The 20,190-nt window shown below is 38.2% G+C and overlaps 1 protein-coding gene across 2 annotated transcripts; it reads right to left on the bottom strand.

Moving 5' to 3' along the window:
* Positions 1-527: 527 nt before the first annotated feature.
* On the bottom strand, positions 528-20,123 carry LOC111335769 (GRIP1-associated protein 1). 2 transcript variants are annotated; one of them, XM_088760129.1, is made up of 33 exons: positions 19,995-20,123; positions 19,851-19,917; positions 18,543-18,604; positions 18,360-18,386; positions 18,141-18,191; positions 17,886-17,942; positions 16,347-16,473; positions 14,827-15,306; positions 13,632-13,669; positions 12,664-12,783; positions 11,972-12,019; positions 11,692-11,723; positions 11,056-11,103; positions 10,797-10,842; positions 10,581-10,634; positions 9,752-9,829; positions 8,987-9,033; positions 8,757-8,802; positions 8,535-8,573; positions 8,143-8,238; positions 7,280-7,375; positions 6,638-6,742; positions 6,495-6,536; positions 5,955-6,068; positions 5,169-5,279; positions 4,713-4,844; positions 4,367-4,466; positions 3,999-4,047; positions 3,442-3,499; positions 3,025-3,132; positions 2,166-2,259; positions 1,780-1,940; positions 528-1,480 (listed from the first exon to the last, which is right to left on the bottom strand). In XM_088760129.1, exons 1-33 carry the CDS (start codon positions 20,121-20,123, stop codon positions 1,340-1,342), a joined length of 3,003 nt encoding a protein of 1,000 aa, XP_088616255.1. In that variant the 3' UTR covers positions 528-1,339. The 2 variants fall into 2 exon arrangements, with proteins under 2 accessions (XP_088616255.1, XP_088616254.1); XM_088760128.1 differs by having other exon boundaries at positions 1,196-1,480; positions 13,632-13,675.
* Positions 20,124-20,190: the final 67 nt, after the last annotated feature.

Below are 20,190 nucleotides of genomic sequence, written 5' to 3'. Positions count from 1 at the left end.
TCACTATATACCTCTCGACCTTATTTTGACGCATTACGCGTGTAATAACACGTATAAATGCATCAAATTTTCGTGTTTATTTTGACTTATCGGACGTGAGTAAGTATAATATAGGTACTTGTAATATCGTTCGACTGTATTCGCTTCCTCTATCTAATTTGATCAAGTAAACAGAGGCAAATCGCATAATGCCAAGCCCTCGATCAACTCGTCCGCCAGAACTAAAGGGCTAATTATATTCTCTACAATGCTTTCCTAGTTCATTGAATAGTTGTATTTACAAACGTTACTTTACTCAACACGAGGCGTGCGTAAATAGGTTATTCAGAATATTACAAAAAAAAATGATACTAGCAATACTAGCGTATCTATCTCGTTAAAATAATTGGTGTAATATCTATAATTTTACTCCAGAGACGCTTTTTGCATTTTCGCTGAAAATGATCGCTACAATGTTTATCAACCTAGCGCTTAAACGATACCAAAGATTTTCTTTCAGTTAATACCCGAGTGAAAATTGACTTCGCTTCTCGTCGGAAAGAACACTAATCAGGAAACCGGAAAAGTAAAGTAAAACATTCCGATCCCGATATGATTTATTTTTAGAGAAATATATATCTAAATCTGTTTTACAAGACCTATGAAATATATATTTATATATTGGTGATATTTTGAGAATGTTAAAATGAAACCTGAATTAATAGGACCCCAAATTTAGTTAAAACCCCGCATCTTTAATGCTAAATAACCGCGTATCCGGCGGAGAACTCTTCTGGGCGAGCGCTGGTTTCAAAATTCTAGTCAGCTCTGTTATTTAATAACATTTTCATTAATCGGACAGTTCTGTACGAGATTTGAATACCATCCATAAACTAGTACGTAGGAGAACTTCTGTAAGGAAGTTATCTTTATCCGGTAAGAGTGGCCCCCCAATAACAGCACCCATGTCTATCTGAGGCACTGCTCCCGGACAAACTCTTCGTCAGTTAACAGCTGACTATTACTAAACCTGCGCTAAGATGATAAGTCGCACTAACCATTTCACTGCCAGGATTTCTTTAGAAATTCTCCTTCCTGTCTGCTATACAATTTTTATGATATTGGCTCGAAGAATTTGGTATTGCGTCAAACTAGTTCTCCCCTTACTGATATTTTTCTTTATTCTCATCACTTGCCTGCTTGATATTGTATTGATATTGTAAAGAGAAATGCTGTCTTGGTCACTCATAAGAGCCTCTCGTTTAAGAGTTAAGAGCCCAATGGATGTCAGCGTAACCCAAGGTTCTCAGAACTTGAAAAGAATGTACGAAGACCTAAAATCAAACTAAGTTAAAAATTGCTAACTGGACTCAGATTCTCGTTCCTCTGTGGCCTTCCATGAACTTGAATCTAACGTTGAATCCGAAGTTTCATTGAGTTCCGGAGGAATCAATTCTTCTTGTTTGAATCTTTGAAGTTCTTTAGACATTGCGTCCACGTCCTATGAAAAAAAAAAGTGGGAAAATGTTAGAGCAATTTTTAATTCAGTGTAGAAAGTAATTCGGGAACGCTTTGGTTTGGCTCCACTTCGCTCTGTAATTGGTCCATAAAACTCGTGCCACTCTGTCAACCAATCAGATGCAAAAGTGAAATCAATCACGACTTGGTCAACCGCGTTTTCCCGCGCTTTAGGCAATTGGGTTGTTTTAACTTTGAGTTCTCTTTGGTTCTTGAAGGTATTTTCTTTCTTCTGATAGCTGAAGTTAACTAACAGTTGACATCTACTCATGGAACTCTCACCTGCTGTAATTGAACGTTCTTTGTGAGTGTTTCCTCCAGCATCAGCTGTATTTTTCTGGTGTTCTCAGCCTTAGTTTTACCGAAAGGAGACCGGATCTTCTCTTTCAAAGAAGAAATCGAAGCGGCTGGAGATGGTTTCGCTGGAGACTCCGCTATGGGACCTAAAAATGACAAATAAATACATAAAGGAATAAATAAATTAGGATCTAATAGAGCAATAAGTCTATTTTGAATTACGACACTGACAGCATTTCGAGATAAATGCGCAAAAAGCTATAGACACCGCAAGTTGGAATCTTGCTTAGCGGTCTAGCAGCCTTATATGTGACGTAACTAGGTCCTAGTCCTCCAACAACAAAGTAAATGGGTCGTTCGAATTGACTTACCGATTTTAGTTTCCATGGCGTATGCCTGAATTATAGCTGATTTTCGTAATAGATCTTCTGCTAGCGCTGCTCCATTTTCTTCAAGATGGCGAACCTTCAAGATAAACCATGAAAAAGCTGAATATTCTTAAATGTTGCGAGGAAAACAATCGCCGTACAAAGCTGTTGAGCTAGAAGAAAACAACTTACAGTTCTTTGAAATAGTTCACGAGAAATTGACTCTCATGTATTATCATGATCATGATTCTTTCTCTATGGACATGTAAGTCCATAGAGAAAGAATAAAGAAAAAAAAGAATGATATTTTTGCGAAATCTTTAATAAATGCTTTTAGAATGTTTCCCGAAGTATCGTGCGAGTTTCATGTTTTCAAACCTGCATAAAAATGGGCATAGAAGTATAAAGTTTGCTAAAAAATTAAAAAAAAAAAGGTGTGAACGGGTTGCGAAACGTGATGTCTTTCGTTTCGTAAATTGTTTTTAGTCATTTAAGAATAAACAACATGTAAAAATAAGAAGAAAGATTCTTTATCAGTCTTTGCTCCACTAAGCTCCTCGAGACGAGAGACGAACAGATGTAAACCAAATATGACTTTCCCAAACTTTATGGGGAGGTATGTCTCAAAATACCTATTTTGTGTCGGCCATTGAAAGATACGAGTAAAATTTTGACACTGAAGACTGCGTTTTCAGATCATAAACGCAACATAACCTTTCAAAAATTGCCCTAAGATGTGCTGAATATTCAACCATGCACGCCGCCATTTTGATGAATACTCAGTAACCTGGCCTCATACGTAGGTGGTTATGCATATACAATACTCAATCGAAATGCGCACTAAAAGTTCTTCAATACAAACCTTTTCTTCGAGGAGCCACTTCTCTTGCTGAGCGTCCGCGAGTCGCTCTATAAGGTCAGTGGTATCGTCGTTAAGCATACTGATCGTGGACGCGGCGGGGCTTGGGGGCTAAAAATATCATAACAAGTCAAGATTATGGTTCGAAAGAAGTGGTAGCTGTTGTAAAAAGTTATATACTTTGCGTTTAAAGTTATTTGTTCGCTATCTACTCTATATCAACCTTTTCAATCCCTCATTCTTAAACCATTTCGCTTTACATTAAGAGGTTGGATATTTGCCAGATTGAAAACAAACAAACAAACAAACAACAACAACAAAGACTTGAAGGAAGAGTCTAGTACACTTGTACGCCAATACTACGACCGTAACTGGAGTAGTCTGCGTATTTGCGTACTCAATCTATGCATATAATCATACCCTAAATTCTGGGCTGTCCACTTCACTTCTTGACGGTGGACTAACGATTGATGAATCACTAGAAAGTAACCAAGAAATTTCCAAATAAACATTTCCTGTATTTTGACAGCTTTGACAACAGAAATGCCACGTGCGACAATGCCTCGTGTCAGAGCGCTTTTCAACTAAGAGTTTTAAAACCAAAACTAAAGTAATAACGACGGCCAATCAGAAGAAAGGAAAATATCTTAAGAGCCAATGAGAGCTCAAAGTAAAAACAACCAAACCGCCGAAAGCGCGGGAAAACACCGGCGACCATGTCGTGATTGGTGTTGGTTTTGCATCTGATTAGTCAAGAGTGGCGCGAATTTACTGGACCAATCACAGAGTAAAGGAAAGCAAAACGAAGGCAGTCATGGATAACTTTCAACACTCAAAATTTGCACTAAATGCAGTGTGAAAACAAAACAAAAGCAGAACAAGTATAATCAACACGCACAAAAAGGATAGAGGCAAAATTCAACGTAGCCGGCATTTTAGTCCTTCTGTGAAATAAAACTGGTCGACAGTAAACTCACCCGCTATTTCGTCGTTGATGTTCCCTTCCAACAAACATATCCTCAAATGCTTTGAGAAGAAGAGCACAATATCAGCCTCGTATTCATGCACCGAGATGCAATTTCTATTGATACTATCGTAACAGTAGACGAAGGAATTTGAAAGAAATTAGCAACTAAAGAACTGAGAACTAATCATTGAAAAAAAGTAGGGAAATAAATTAATAGCTAATAATAAATGGAAAAGAAAGAAAGAAAGGAAGAAGCGCTCTTGATTACAATTTGGGTGACAATGCTTTAGCAATGGAGTCATTGTATTCCTCCCACAAACAGATCCCAGACTGGGTATTGATTCTGCGGAATAAAATTTCACGTGACTCGCTTCTCACCTGTCTTGACTCTGTTTTCTGATGTAGCTTCTTGTAATTTTTGCTGTAGCTGCTCGCCTCTTTTCCTTTCCAGTTTTAGCTGACGCTTCAGGTCCTTAACCTTCAACAACAACGACAAAAAAAAAAAAAAAAACGATGTCTGATCCCAATTGTGATTAGAATCTCGTCGAATTCCGTCGAATCCCGACGAAGCCATTTTACACAGCAGTCTACCTACGAGAATCATTTCTTTGCTTATTGACCACTTGGTTAGTTTTCTTTCGTCTTAGGTTCACGATTACAAAACAGCGCCAAACTCAAATCACTAGAACAAAGAAGGCAACGGCACAAGCAAATTAATTCTCACCAGCTGATCCCCTTTCTTGCCGGCAATTTTGTTTTCCACTTCTTTATCCTTCAGTTCTTGTCGTAATTTCTCCATTTCTTGCTCCTTTTCTTCCATTTGCTCCTGTAACCCACTAATCCGAGACTGGAATTCCTGGAAGATTGAAAATGGAGTGAAATTATATACTGAATGAATAAAACGATTAATCACGGAATGGAATTAAATGAAACAAGAGGGTGTGGAAAGAGATAACACGAAACGAATCTGACGATTCATCTCTTTGGGGAGCTGCGGCCATTGAGAGTTAACGCTTTCCTATTTTCTAATGTTTGCCCGCTCACTTTGCGCGAAATTATGCTCTGTAAGGATACGTACCGTATATATCCGTAAGGATATACACGATGTCAAGTTTTCTCAAACTCCATCCCAATCTCCCCCGGACTAGATTCACCTGCGAAGCCTTGGCGATAGACTCACCCCTTCGCCTTTCTCTCTCTCTTCTTGCAAAGATTTAAGTTCCTCTTCGCGTTCCACTTGCAGGTTGGCCAGTGTTTGCTCATTTCTTTCTTTCTCTTCTTTCAAGTTTTCCTAAGGCGGAGAAGGACAGATTAAGATCGCCGGATAGACAAAACCTTTTGAGGATGATGACGGGTCGTATTTCACTATGCAGGCCACCCGACCTCAAACTCGGTTAGTAAGAGATATACACAAAAGTATCAGCTGCAAGGCGCCATCAGGATACAACTGAAAATTTTCCCTTCTTATTTCCAAGGCAATTTATGGCGGCTAAAAGGGAGGATTACGTACGGGGTCTCGTGGGTGAAAGAGCTAACCCTTTAATTTCCAAAAGTGATTAACATGTAACTTTACCTTATATTCATACATTATCCAGAAAACGAGTAGTTAGAATAAAAATAAAAATAATAATAATAATAATAATAATAATAACAATAATAATAACTTGTATTTATATAGCGCTCATATCTTAAACTCATGGCGCTTTACAACACTGTACTTGAGACTTTACCAGACTGCTAAGCAGTTTACAATCAAATAAAGGCGAATATAACAGATGCCCCCCCCCCCCCCCAATTCTCGGTAACCAGGCCATACCACATCACAGTAATCTCGTGAAGTGGGTTCTTTAATACTCAAACTTATCAGGTTATCTTGATCTAACACCAAATTCTCGCAACTAACTTTCAAGGACATATGTAACAGCCAGTGGGGAGAATTCACAATCAGACAATGGAAGAGAGTTACCTCTGTTTCAGCGAGTCTTCTCTCAAACCATCCGCTCTTGCTCTCTAAAGACTGTAGTTTGGCCTTAGTTTCTGCTAACTTCTGTTGTGAGTCTTCAACTTCTTTGCGTAGTTTCTGTGAATATTCCAAGCTCTTAGATGCTAGTCACCGTGCTACACACATTTTTTCACACAGAAACACTTGAAAAAATTACAATCACGGAAGGAAAAGAATCAGATTGTGATTGGCCAAGAAGATAAACATCTGCCTTAGCTTTTAAACCTATTTGAGAAGAATGAATTCTGAAGATATCCAAAGATTCCAAAGTTTTACAGAAATATTTCCGAAGCCTAATTTTAAAACGACTCCGAGTGCCGAGAACATCCGAAGATGTCACGAACTCGTCCTTGGATTGATCAAAGACCCGAAGCAGATTTTCCAATATTCGTTCATTTCATAATTTCAGTTTTCTTGCTGAAGATACGATACAGTACAATTCCACGGAAAATCAACCAGTAGCTAAAAAAAAATTAATAAATAGTTAGAAACTCGTCACCCTACCTTCTCTCCCGTCAGCACATCTCTAAGTTCATTCATTTCTTTCTGCGTAAAATAGCGCAAATATCAGGGTTAGATTCAAACAAGTTCGTTTTGTTTCAATTATTCAATCCAATCTCTTTATTCGTCTCTACAGTAAACCAAACCTTGTATTCTTCCTGCATCTTTTCCATTTGATCTTTGTGAGCCGCATCTGTCGTCTGTTTGTCGATGGCCATCTTGTCAGCTAATTCTTTACGACTCTTGGCGACCTAGAAAACAGTGTAACCATAAAAATAAGTCGCGTTTATATTAGCAAAGTTTTAATAAACAGGTTTTCCACATAGTTAAGTGTCAGAGAAAGAATAGAACAAGACTTTCCTTAACAGGTTCGTCAGACAAAAAATTAAAATGAGTGATCTTTCCAGCCGTGACTTCCGCGGTTTTCAGTGGACCTTTCTGGACCTTACTATTCAGCTATTTTATTGCTTCTCTTGCAAATTTTCTTAATTTTCACCGTCATTACCTTCAATATTTCTCGTATTTCTGCACAAAAAAATTAACTTCTGTAACTGTCTTTAGTTGGAAATAAAGTAGAAAAAAATGATAAACTAGATTTTGAACACGGGGAGGACAAAGCCTGATGATCAGATTATCTTAACTACGACAATTGTTGAGGAATTTTAAATGAACATTTAAGGGAAAATTTTAAGTAAAAACTGAATATCAGCGAGGTTTTCTTGACAAATGTCGTTCACAAGTTTCCTATGCTAAAATAAACAGAAAACAAGTCGTCGAAAGACTATCACCTTCGTTACTTCTTCCAGCGAGTCTTTCAGTTGATCACGCTCCGATGTTAGCTGTGATATCTGTTCATTCCAGCCATCAACTGCGGTGTTCTGCTCCTGTTTTGATATGAAATATGGCGCTTGCATCACCAGTAGTAGAACAAAGAAAATAGCACAAAGAAATTCGAATAATTCTTTTTGCATGCGAACCTATTTTAAAGCGTAACTCAGAAGCGAGTTCCTTATATCTCACTCGGAACAACATCCAACCGCGAAATGGGAGACCTGGATTCGAGTTCTCGTAGAGGGATTCGAATAGCCTTTATATATTAGCCTCTTTTTCAAAGCGAGTCCTGGTGCTTATCCTTTCGTATGGTAATAAGTTTTCATTCACATGCAAATTAAACTCATTTCCATACGTAATGGCTTAGTTTTCATTGATAGTTATGTTACAATTCAACACACATTGCTTGTTAGAAGTTTTTAAATAGAGGGCCACAAGTTTATTAGTTACTTCAACTATTCCGTGCCACCCTCTCTAAATAAAGTGTATTATTATTATTATTAGCACCAGGCCTCGTTTTGAAAAAGAGGCCAAACGTAATTCGGAAATGGCTTATTATTTTCTTGTCCTACGCTTGTGAAAAATTTTTTTAAGAAATCTGATCTTAAGCTACAACAACACCTGTGATGTAACCATATTTCGACGATGAACCTCTCCATCTTTGGCAAATCAAGAATTTAATCGTTTGTGGCTCGCACTAATCATTGTTTCCATTCCCCACCCCCAAAAGACATGCAAGCTAACCTGCTGGGCATATACAGAAAGGCAGTAAAGAGGTAGGGGAGGGGAGGGGTAAATTTGTTTGGATTTGAAGCGGTACCTTCACATGGGCTGTCAGCTCATCTACCTCCATGGCCAGCTCAGCACAGCGGGTCTCAGTTAAAGACACTTTGTTTTCCAACTGAGATATCAGGTCCTAATGAAACAGAACGATACAGTAGGTGCTTAGACAGAAAGTGGTCGATTTACAATTGTCAAGTTGGGATTGGGAAGGGGGGGGGGAGCGACAGAACAGAGAAAAAACCGCAGACAGCCAAGGGCAATTCAAAGTATGCACACGTGACCGACTTCAAGCGCGGGAAAACGCCAGTGTTCAGATCTGGAGTGGCCTCGGTTTTGTTTCGGATTCGTGAAGCGAGTTGCACATTGAATTGTGAAAATTTAAAATTTTTCTGACGTGAAAGAAGGGGAGTGGGGTGGGTGGTTGCTTACCTCAGACTCTTCCTGCTCCTCCCTCATTGTTTTCACTTTCTACAAAGGGCAAACGGGAAACAAGGGATTAAAAGACATCTCTTGTGGAATAAATCTATTCAATCTCTTACAAAGGTAACACTCGAAGTGATCTCGCTGCCAATTTAGGGAGCAGCCTTCAAACTATTTTCTCTCAGGAATAACATGGATAAATAAATAAATAACAAAAACGAAGCTTCCTACCGCTCGCAGCTCTTGCCCTTCAATGACCAAAGACGCATTTTCTTGCCTAAAAATAACAAACTGTAATTTGAAACTGTTTTAAAGACAAAATGCATGGCTCCTCTTCAAAGATGGCGGCAGAAAACCACAAAATATTGATCTCAATAAGCAAGGACTTCACAGCCAAAAACAGCACCTCAGTTTCTTTAGCAACTTAACCCCTTTGTTTATTTAACGAACAACACTGTTACCTGAGTCCTGCAACGACCTGTTCCGTTTCTTCTGCAGATAACGACGCCTGCAAAAAAAACAGATCAGCACAACACAATTTTAATATGATTAACTGCTTCAAACGTAGAGTAGAAAGACAAACAAAATGTCCATCCGACTCTCAGTCAGTGAGACAGTCGGACAGCTATTCATTCGCTCGTTTCGGTCAGTCAGTCAATCACTGAGCCAGCCAATCACTGAGCCAGCCAATCACTGAGCCAGCCAATCACTGAGCCAGCCAATCACTGAGCCAGCCAATCACTGAGCCAGCCAATCACTGAGCCAGCCAATCACTGAGCCAGCCAATCACTGAGCCAGCCAATCACTGAGCCAGCCAATCACTGAGCCAGCCAATCATTGAGCCAGCCAATCCGATAGCCATTCTGACGTTAAGTAAGTATTTTAGTCTGTCAGTCAGTCGACCAACAAGTTTCTTGTTCAACGGTAAAATTGAGCGGTCACTCAGTCATTTAGCCAGTAATATAGTTCGTTGGACAATCAGCCGATCAGTCAGTCATCAAGTCAGTTGGAAGGCCACTCATTCACTCACGCAGTCATTGGTCAGTCATTCAATCGTTTGGACTATCAGTACATCAGTCGTTTCAGTCAATAAATCACTTCGTTCCTAGGTTACGATATACGTTACATGGTTACGCTGGGATGTCATAGCCTCTTCGTTTGGACTATCAGTACATCAGTCGTTTCAGTCAATAAATCACTAGTTCCTAGGTTACGATATACGTTACCTGGTTACGCTGGGATGTCATAGCCTCTTCAAGTCCTTTAATCTTTTTCTCATTTTCCTCCTTTAACTCTAGGTAACGCTGTGTAAATGGAAAAAACCATCAAAAATTTTCTTCAGCGCCGATGGGAAAAGCTTTAAAAGCTCACTACGTTTCACGCTTTCTCGTAGTGCTTGGCGTTCACTTTCAAACTTCGCGTTTTTCGCAAAGGCTTGCTGATGTTCTTTACGCACGCTTCACGTTCCTTGAACACGCTTCACGTTCCTTCAGCACGCTTCACGATCTTCCGTTACCTGTCACTTGTCACTCTCTCCTCCCGCTCTCATATCACGCTTCACACTTTTTCCCAACAAATCACGCTCTTTCCTAACATTCTATCCTCAATTTACCTCCTCCCTTTCTCTTCACGGCCTTTTTCTTGGATATCACACTTTACTAACTATGGCTCGAAAGAACATACAAAAGAACGGCTACCAGGGAGAGAACTATCACAGAGGCTTTGTCTGACTTAGCGATGGACTGGCAAATTGAGAGATGAAGTTTAAAAGAAAAACTTACGCCTTGAGTGAGACAAGCCATATTTGTATTATGGAAGGTGCAAGCCTTGAAATATTTGTCATTTCACTCTTTTTCTTTCAGCAAAAATGCTAAAATACGCACCACGGTAGCTGGCATCAAACGCTGGCGCCAGTTAAACTGAGACACTACATCGCATAACGATCTCAAATTGCGCGCGTTCTCTTGAAGTCAGTGGGTAAAAAGACCTCAGATTGTAATAATAAACTGCAAAAAATCCTCCTCAGACTCCCGACCGGTTTTTATTTCTACTAACCTGATTGGAAGTGTTAACCTCCTCTTGAAGCTTTGCCAATTGCTCGGTAAGAACCTAAAGATTATGATACATAAAAAGCTCAACTATCCTTTTAAAACAACCCAAGAAATGGCTAATGCGTGGACAAGAAGAAAAACTTGAACGAAGTCAAAGAGCAGAATTGAAGCAAAACCCTTGTAATAAAACAAAAGCTCCAAACAAGTTTCTTACACTTACCTCTATTTCGTGTTCTTTCGCGATTTTGAACTCCTCAAGAGATTTCCTGAAATAACGCGAAAGTTAGAAATGACATAAATATAAAAGAAAGACAAGCAGTTCATTAACAGATTGTTAACATTCTTTTTGCGAAAGAAGAGGATAAAGGTTTGGGAAAGCTAAATCTTAGACCCAAACTCTATCGCGTTAACCATCAGATCACAGCGCTAAACACCCACTCTTAATCATCATTAAAATTCTATTATCATGTAAGACTCACTTGTTTTCCGAATAAAGTTTCTCCTTTTCTTCTTGAAGCTGTAGGTAGCTGTAAATAGCATGATCTTCGATATTAGTGATGTGTTCATGTTTACATTCGCCCACAATCAGCATCAAAATTAGTCGACACATCAAGTCTGAAGAGTTCTATCTATGTGAAGAATAATACTCCTGTTTCTACCACCCTCTAAATCATTGACAAGACCCCATTCTATGTTGCCCGTATGTAGCTAAAAGTTCATGGATCCACGATACAAAATTTTTATGGAGGGAGGGGGGGGGGGCAAATAGGTTTACTAAACGAGGGGGAAAAAGATGAAATTAAAGTAATAAGGAGCTGAAAAGATCAACGTGTCGACAATTTTTTTCGCCAATTGTAGGAACCTTGTATATGGCCTCTCCCAGCTCACTGACGAGCTCTCTGTAGCTTGGTGGCCAAGTAAATCATTCCGAATTCCAAAAATCTGGAAAAATCATGTTTCCTGCCCATTTGTACACAGGATGATTTCAACAATGCTGATCTAAGCGAATATAGGCTCTAAAGAAAATGCAAATTTCTTTTTCTTTCTTTGAACCAAGATAGGATATCTGGATTTCAGCCAATCGTGCTTTGAGCAGCAAGGCCTAAGTGACATACCTTTCCTGTTTTCGTTTAACTTTTTCTGTGAGCTACAAAGTAGAGAAAAAAAAAAAAAACAATAGTAATAATAATGTTATTGATAATATCAAAGAGAATAGTAACAACCTAACACTATGAGATATCAACATTTCCCTCCTTGGAAGCAGGACAAGCATTACAAAAATACTACTTACAGACTGACTGTAAACTACGGTAGGACTAAGGATGTATACTTAACTCCACAACATAAAACAAGCCATTCAGAGTCTATTGACACACAAAGTACCATTCTTCTCACCTGAGATAGTTCCTTCTCGAGTTTTGAAATTTCCTGCTTGCTTGACGTCTGCAAGAAAATGTTTTGAGAAAAAAGATTCGCTAGTCCTCCGAAGTCGTGAATTATATACAAGGCTTAGTAAGCCGTAATGACAATAAAAAACCCTTCACAACCAAAAGCACGGTTATCCATCGATTGGCGCAGAGCAATACGGTGAGGTGCTGTCATAAAGAATAAGTTTGTAATACATTGTAGGTCAGGTTTTTTTGTCCTCAAACTATGAGGTCCATTAAGAAGGAGCTTGTCCTACTCAACCCCCCCCCCCCCCCACCCTGGAGAGGATGTCATTCCACTACAACGTAACTCCCCAAATTACGTCAGGCTTCCCTGGCAGTTCGCCGGAACCCAGTTCTACTCCTGGTTGGAGACAAGCACTGGGAGAGGAAAATGTTTTGCCCACAAACACAACAGAGTGACCTGGGCCCGACTGATCGAAGGGCAGGTAACTCTGTCCGATGGACAAATCGCTATTCAGTGTTGCACAATCTAACGGATAGAGATTTAACCAGTGGATGACGTTATCCACCTTTCGAATAACTGGGGCCTGGGAAAGACTCGAACCCAGACCTCTCAACCTGGAGTCCAGAGCACTAACCATCAGGCTACGGAGACAACCACAATTATGGTAAGTTGTTATTCCCTCTGTAACCCACCTCAGCTTCATGTAGCTGTTCTTGAAGGATTCTCTTCTCTTCTCGTTCAGTGTCAAGTTGTAGTTGAAGAGTCGCCATCTCTTTTATTTGTTTTTCCAGAGCCAGGCTTCTGACTTCAACCTTCGTTACAAAAGTCAGATCACAGTTGTAAACAAGTTTCAAAAACACTAAGAGTATAGTCAATAGCATTTACCTGATAAGGACAGCGACCTACCTTCTGCATCCAGGATATATTTTGCAGAAAAGTAAACAACGTGTATAAAAATTCACAAAGGTGACCTCCAACGTGCATCTTGTCTCTTTTTTATTTCTAAAGACGAGAATCTCGTCTGTCAAGAAAACCGAGCCTACTGAGCCTACGGAATAATGAGCAATGAAGAGACAATAGTAGAGCAAACATTTTTAGATGTGTATTGTTGAATGATTGACATTAACAAAACTCGTGGCTAGAATTTCATAGTTACACAGGAGTTAAACGCGAACACTGTCTTTATAAGAGTCTCGCAGTGTAGAGCCTTTTTTTTTAGGAATAGAATCGAGGCTTGCTGTAATAGAAGGAAACAAGCCAATTAAAATTCATACAATCTCGCATAACAAAATAAATCAGTATTGCTTTATATCAATATTTGACATTACCACTAATTCACTCTCTCAAAAGTAAGTTGAAAGTCTCAGCTAGACACGCGATTCTCGAAATTTTCAAGGATTGAGAAGCAAAACTTGAAGCTCGAGGTTCGAGGACCGAGGTTTTTCGAGGATCCCCGGATCCGCAAATTTGAGGAAACGAGTTTTTGTCGCACGCAAATCAATAGCAGTGGAGAAAGCGCTTGACACTGGCTTCGTGACACAGCAGCCGCTCGCATGTGTGCAAATATTTCATCTCACTCAAAACTCCAGCCCGGAGTCCAGCCGCTGTTTATCATCTCTGATACTTAAAACAGCATGAATTTGCAGATACATCTACTGACCTCTTGTCGACGTTCCCGCGGTGGACTTCTGACAACTGCTGTAACTTGTAAAAAACAGTGAAACAAAATTACATTAGTCTGCAACCTAACCTTTAAACATATAACTTTTGACAGTTGAGTAAACTAAAAACCCTCGGACTTGTAGCATCAGTGACACATTAGATACATTGCGGGTTACGAAGTATGTGACAGCCATTCTACCCTTTGAGTGGCACATTCATGATCGCGATCCTTCTGATAGTTGTACTATAGGTATATTTTCTTTATCTTTACTATTTTTTACATTTTAAGGATCTTTTCAAGGTTGTGGAACATTCATGTATTTTGTGGTTTGTCGTCATTGCCAGGAGACTAATTAGATACCTTCTGGAATTTTCAAACAAACTCGTTCAGCACCATGCTTTAAAGTGCCTATGAAGTAAAATTTTTTGGTGGCTCGAAGTCCCTAAATTAGACGTTATCGGTGTCTCCGGAAACTGGGAACGAGTTTGGCTCTGATGACGTAGTTGGTGGTTCTGGCGCTTTGTTTAAGCTTTTGTTTGTTTGTAAGATGAGATTTGACCGCGCGCAGAATGAACCCATTTCAGACTGCAAAATTCAAACTTTGAGGTTCAAAAAATAATACAAGAAAGTTCTTTTGGTCCGTCAAAATCGCTTAGCTGTGTTCATCAAGACATAAGCAAACAAACAGGGCAAAAAAAAAATTTTACTTCATAGGCACTTTAAGTCCCGTTCGCCCAGTTTTTAGCTGCCTGGTCCATTATAGCAGTGGGCGTCCTTCTGCGATAGAGAGGCAGCTTGCTAACACCTTGAAATTTCGAACGGGACTTTGAGCGTGACGCTGAATGAGTTTGTTTGAAAATTCCGTATGATAAGTTTATTTGCCAAGACGAAACGCTGCTCTTAATGACATCACCTAATCTCCGGTATCCGGTCTTTTCGCCGAAGTACCTGGCGAATCGTCCCGAGTTGTTGCTGAACTGGAACTCGGGAGCTGGCTCGTCGGCGCAACGACCATAAACCTAATCTTCATTAGGATATAACACGTCAAGTACGACTTTACAGAGCTAACTTGCATTTTCTCACAAAAACATTTTTTCGAAGCATATACTCAGGGGAAAAAACTTTGCAAGGATGGTGCAATAACGGAAGTTCCTTTTTCTTTAGTCTACAGTCTTGGAAGTTAAAACCTTACCTTCATTTGAAGAAACAAAATGAAGCAAACTATCAGCTAGTTTCCGTTTCAAATTGTCTATCTCTTCGATAAAATCCTGATTGCTTGACTGCTTCCCATCTCTAGAGTCTAACATTGCTGTTCCAGCACTATCTTCTGCTCTCAAGTTCGCATCCACGCCCTCGGCAACCTCATGCCTTTGGTTTGTTTCTTCTTCTTTAGATACATCGCCAGTTTCGCTACTACACATTTTTTCACAAAACGCCGACAGTTCCCTGTTCAAAATGTCATGAAGTTTTTGTCGTGACGGTTTAGCTTGTCTATTTTCGTCAACTGCTTCGTTACTGTTAGCTTCATGTGTTTCTCCATTTGACGGCAAATCTTCCGCATCGTTTACACCTGCATCTGATGATTGACAGCTGTCATGACCATGGTCATCAGAGAGGGACCGGAGTTTTTCTTGTACTTGCATTAATTCTTCCTCATGCCTCTGTTGGAAATCTGCGGTGCATCGACGTTTTAAAAGCAAATTGATATAATTGTAATCTTAACAATGATGATACTGACAAGTTAATGCAATGTGGACAACAAGCAGTCCCTCCCTTTCAGCAAGGACCATAATAGGATTGGCAAAAAAAAACAAAAACAAAACAGTAAAACAAAATTGATGATAGCATGCCGCAGGGAACTCTGGGAACTTACATCAATTTTTTTGGTTGATATTTTCTTTACTCCCATAACTGACTTCACTGAAAAAGGGGCACTACTATTAGTCTGCATGAACAGATGAGCTTAACACCAAGCTAACAAAAGCTTTGCAAGGGAGAAAAAGAAAAATAATCTTTAATCTTATGTCCCATGTCTGTGTTAGTTTTGCAAACATACTTGTTAAACTCTTCTGCAAAGCAGCATTGATCACCACTCTTTAATATTTTAATAACATTTTAATAATATTTTAATAATATTTTAATCACTACTCTTTAATCTTATGTCCCATGTCTGTGTTAGTTTTGCACACATACTTGTTAAACTCTTCTGCAAAGCAGCAATGATCACCACTCTTTAATATTTTAATAATATTTTAATATTTTAATAATATTTTAGTATTTTAATAATATTTTAATATTTTAATAATATTTTAATATTTTAATAATATTTTAATAATATTTTAATAATATTTTAATCACTACTCTTTAATCTTATGTCCCATGTCTGTGTTAGTTTTGCACATACTTGTTAAACTCTTCTGCAAAGCAGCATTGATCACCACTCTTTAATATTTTAATATTTTAATAATATTTTAATATTTTAATAATATTTTAATCACTACTCTTTAATCTTACGTCCCATGTCTGTGTTAGTTTTGCACACATACTTGTTAAGCTCTTCTGCAAAGCAGCATTGATCACCACTCTTTAATATTTTAATAACATTTTAATAATATTTTAATAATATTTAATAATATTTTAATATTTTAATAATATTTTAATCACTACTCTTTAATCTTATGTCCCATGTCTGTGTTAGTTTTGCACACATACTTGTTAAGCTCTTCTGCAAAGCTGCATTTTCTGCTCTTAGTCTCCTTAGCTCTGCATCAGAACTTGAGTCTTGGCCGCCATCTTTTGACATTACTTGTCTTTGAAGTTTTTCATTATCATCATTTAACTGCATTTTAATTAAGACAAAAATCAGAGGCACACATCAAATAAAGAAAATACTTTCAACAAAATGATTCTTTAATAGATAGCAAAACTGACTGAAGTACAGATTGCATGACTGACTGACCAACATAACCCTGTAAACTTCAAGACTAATTTCTCCTTTTAGTTAAACACTGCTGAAGTAAGTAAGTAAGTAAGTAAGTAAAGCCTTTATTTAAACACGATAAGTATTGAAGCTATGCAGCTTATGGGGTCATATATAAGTAGTCATTATATGGCTGTGTCTCACAAGGACTGGGAACTACCAAATTCGCGAATTTGATTGGCTGAAATCAATATTGAAAGCGGTCTAGATTTTCCCATCTAGACTGGTCTAGAAAAAAAAGGTACAAAGAATATAATAAAATTGGCATATAGGACACAGCCATATAATAAACATCTTATTAACCGAGCTAGGTCGGTCTGTATGGGAGAATCTTGACCTTGATCGCCAGTACAGACCTCACTGCATTCGGTCTGTACTAGCGACCTCGGTCAAGATTCTCCCATACAGACCTCCCGCTCGGTTAATAAGAACTAAATATCAAATAAAAAGATACATAAACAATAGTTGTAATATAACGTAAAATAAGACTTGTGTGTAAACATAAGATAATGTGAACCATTTTATTAAGATCATGAGAATAAATGAAATGATCGCCTGTCTAAGAAGCTTTGATCGTTTGATTAATTCTCCTTGTCAATACCAAAGGAAATGTATAAAGAACAGTTTCGATAATATGTTAGGGTGTGAGAGTTAAAATGCATGAAGAATTGCCTGATGGACTGACTGGTTGACTGACCAAATGACTCAGTTGAAATTGCAAATTGGCCACCATAAAGAGTTAAAAGCTGATGTTTTGAGCATTAGCCTGTTGTCATTCCCTGTAATGAAGGGCTAATGCTTGAAATGTCAGCTTTTTAACATTTTACAGTGGCCAATTTACAATTTCAACTTAGTTGATAAAACCAAAATTACCTTGTTACCCCCACTGACGCAGTACCGCAGTGACTTTAGAAACTTACCCCCTTTATTCATTTGACTGAATGACTGTCTGATTGGTTGGCTAATTGAATGACTGACAGAACAACTGAACATCAAGATGAGTGACAGATTGATTGACTGACAGGTTGACTAGTTGTATGATTTAATAATCGTCTGATTGGTAGGCTAATTGAATGGCTGACTGACAGAATGATTGACTGGCTGTTCAGCTAGCTAGCAAGAGACTGACCGACCCATTGGCTGACCACCTTGCTAACAGGCTGGCCATTTGACCGACTAGCTGACTGACTGACTTACTGACTGACTGAAAAATAAATGCTCCTGAACAAGCCATTCCTTTGTAGAACAAAAAGACAAGTATAGAGCATCACCTTGCTTATCTCCTTCAGAAGGGTTTGGTTTTGCAACTTAAAATTTTCCTCTTGTGCCTAAAAGTCATAAATTCAGTGGTATAAAAAATAACCAATAGCATGTAAATCATCAAGGAATTTCACTTGATAAAATATTGCATCACTGAAAAATCTAATTTCTTGGAACTGAACTTTCCATAAATTAACAAATGTTTGAAAGGAAAGATAAAACACCACCAGAGCAAGGACAAATTATACTCATTCCAATGTACACACCTGAAACTGCCTTTGCAAATTTTCATTTTCTTCTAAAAGAACTGCATACTCCTAGAACAAAAAGAAATGTGGTTTAGATATGTTTAATGTATCACAGCACACAGCACACAGCAGAATACATTTGACCTATAAATTAACGTTACAAAATTAATTGTAAAATTAAAATTTATTTATCACACAGTAATAAGCACGGGTATATATTTTACCATAAAAACTTACCTTTCTGTTTTTGCTTTTGTTTATGATCTGTAAAACCAGTAAGATTATTATAATTTAACATGTGTTCAGTTATCATGTATGTAGCAAGGCATTAATTTCTGACAATTTCACAGAAAAACTTCTCATAAACAGTTGAAATAAATTGAAATAAGGGCAGAGTTTACCTGATGAGAGCAGACTTACCTTGTTTGCTTTTTGTAATTCTTTCTCCTGACTAAGATATTTTTCTTGAAGCTGACCAAGTTCTAAGATTCAGAAAGAAAAAAATAAAACTGTCAAAATATTCTTAGACTACAAGTAGTCCCTCCTTTATTGGCTAAGTCCTTGCTTTTTGAGCATCTAACTCATGGAGCTCCTACAGCACTTTGGTGTCACTAAAAGAGTTCCCGCAGCATGCTAACAACAATTCTTTTGAATGCTGAAAAGGAGGAGCTGCTCATAGTCTAAGATATTCTCTTCACTCAGTTTACTAAAATTCCAAGACCTGGCAAAGACAAAATTTGATTGAGGGGCCTGGGTAGGAGTCCTGGCTAGCTTCTGTGTTGTTTTCTTGAGCAAGGATTTAACTCCAAAAAAGCCTTTCTCTGACCAAGAGTGTAAATGCGTGATGTGACAGGACACAGTCAGAAAAAAACTGTTATTGAAGCAACTCGCCGAACAGTGACGAAGAATCATGTAAGATTATACCAAGTCCTTGTTTTGTTATCCAAATTGCAGGGAATACCCCTTTAAACCCAGTGAATGATCAGGATCTAATTTCTCCTTACAGTAAATAATTCATCATTCAGTGAATAGTTCATTAGGATCATGAAAATAAAAGAAAGGGGCAACTTCAGAATACCCGTCCACATCATTTACATATGTCGGGAGGCTTTGAAGAATGAGGCATAACACAATAGGCGCTATTCTTATTCAATGACACGGAAATGATGTGGCCGAGTATTCTGAAGTTTAGCCAAAAGAAATGATTGCTAACCTAAGGAACTTTGATCGTAAAACAAATTCTCCTTGTTAGCACCAAAGGAAATGTATAGAGGACAGTATGGAGAATATGCATACTGATGTTAGGGTGTTTCACGGGATAACACTGTTTTAAATTGGTATAATCTTGGGAATTGTTTTAGGTGACTTTTAAGAAAAGCATATAGTTAAAGATTTGAATTAAATTTCATATGGGATAAAGGACAAAAATAAGATACTTCAGGTTTCTTTATCTAAGAATCGAACGATTACTTCTGCATGTATAAACTTAAACTTTTTCCGTGTTGCAAAATTTACGATAAAATATCTACCTTACGATAAAGTAACTACCTTTGCGCATCTCAGGATTAACACGAGTTTTTATCTAAACTTTGAGTCTCAACCGTGCCAAATTAACATCATCCATATCATAATTCGCTAAAAAGAACGATTACGGAAGTAATTACTTATAATAACTACAAAATGACAAGCGCTTTAAAACGAAATAAAAAATATTGATCGTGGACATACCTGTCTGTTGTCTTTGACAATTAGATTCCAGCTCGTAATTCAAGGTACGCAGCTCAATGAGCTGTGTCTATAATAAAAAAAGACACATAAAAATAAAAATATTATTACCAAATCAAATCGGTTGTTAATGTTAAGCCAAAGCACCTGCATTCGAGTAAATTCTTCATCTGATAGGGACTGCGCCATCTTGGAAATAGCCACTTCCTCCCAGAAACCCCTGCACTTGAGGCAGCCTCGATACGCTGTTAACTTCCGGACCCGGGAATTCAACATGGCGGCCGCCAGTTGTTTTCCTTGTAAGAATTTTGTAAACGAAACTTTAATTCTACCAATCTTGAAT

The sequence above is a fragment of the Stylophora pistillata genome, chromosome 5, assembly GCF_964205215.1.
Source record: "Stylophora pistillata chromosome 5, jaStyPist1.2, whole genome shotgun sequence".
Classification (NCBI taxonomy): Eukaryota; Metazoa; Cnidaria; class Anthozoa; order Scleractinia; family Pocilloporidae; genus Stylophora; species Stylophora pistillata.
The sequence above is the reverse complement of the archived record's forward strand: the minus strand, read 5'-3'. Positions and strand labels throughout refer to the sequence as shown.

Bases quoted from the DNA above. Each gene is read 5' to 3' on its own strand.
- LOC111335769 (XM_088760128.1), bottom strand. From the start codon at position 20,123: ATGTTGAATTCCCGGGTCCGGAAGTTAACAGCGTATCGAGGCTGCCTC. The intron at 17,943-18,140 runs GTGTGTACATTG...TATGACTTTTAG, and splicing joins ATTTGCAAAGGCAGTTTCAG to GCACAAGAGGAAAATTTTAA. The intron at 11,104-11,691 runs GTATGTCACTTA...TGCTATTTACAG, and splicing joins GTTAAACGAAAACAGGAAAG to CTACCTACAGCTTCAAGAAG.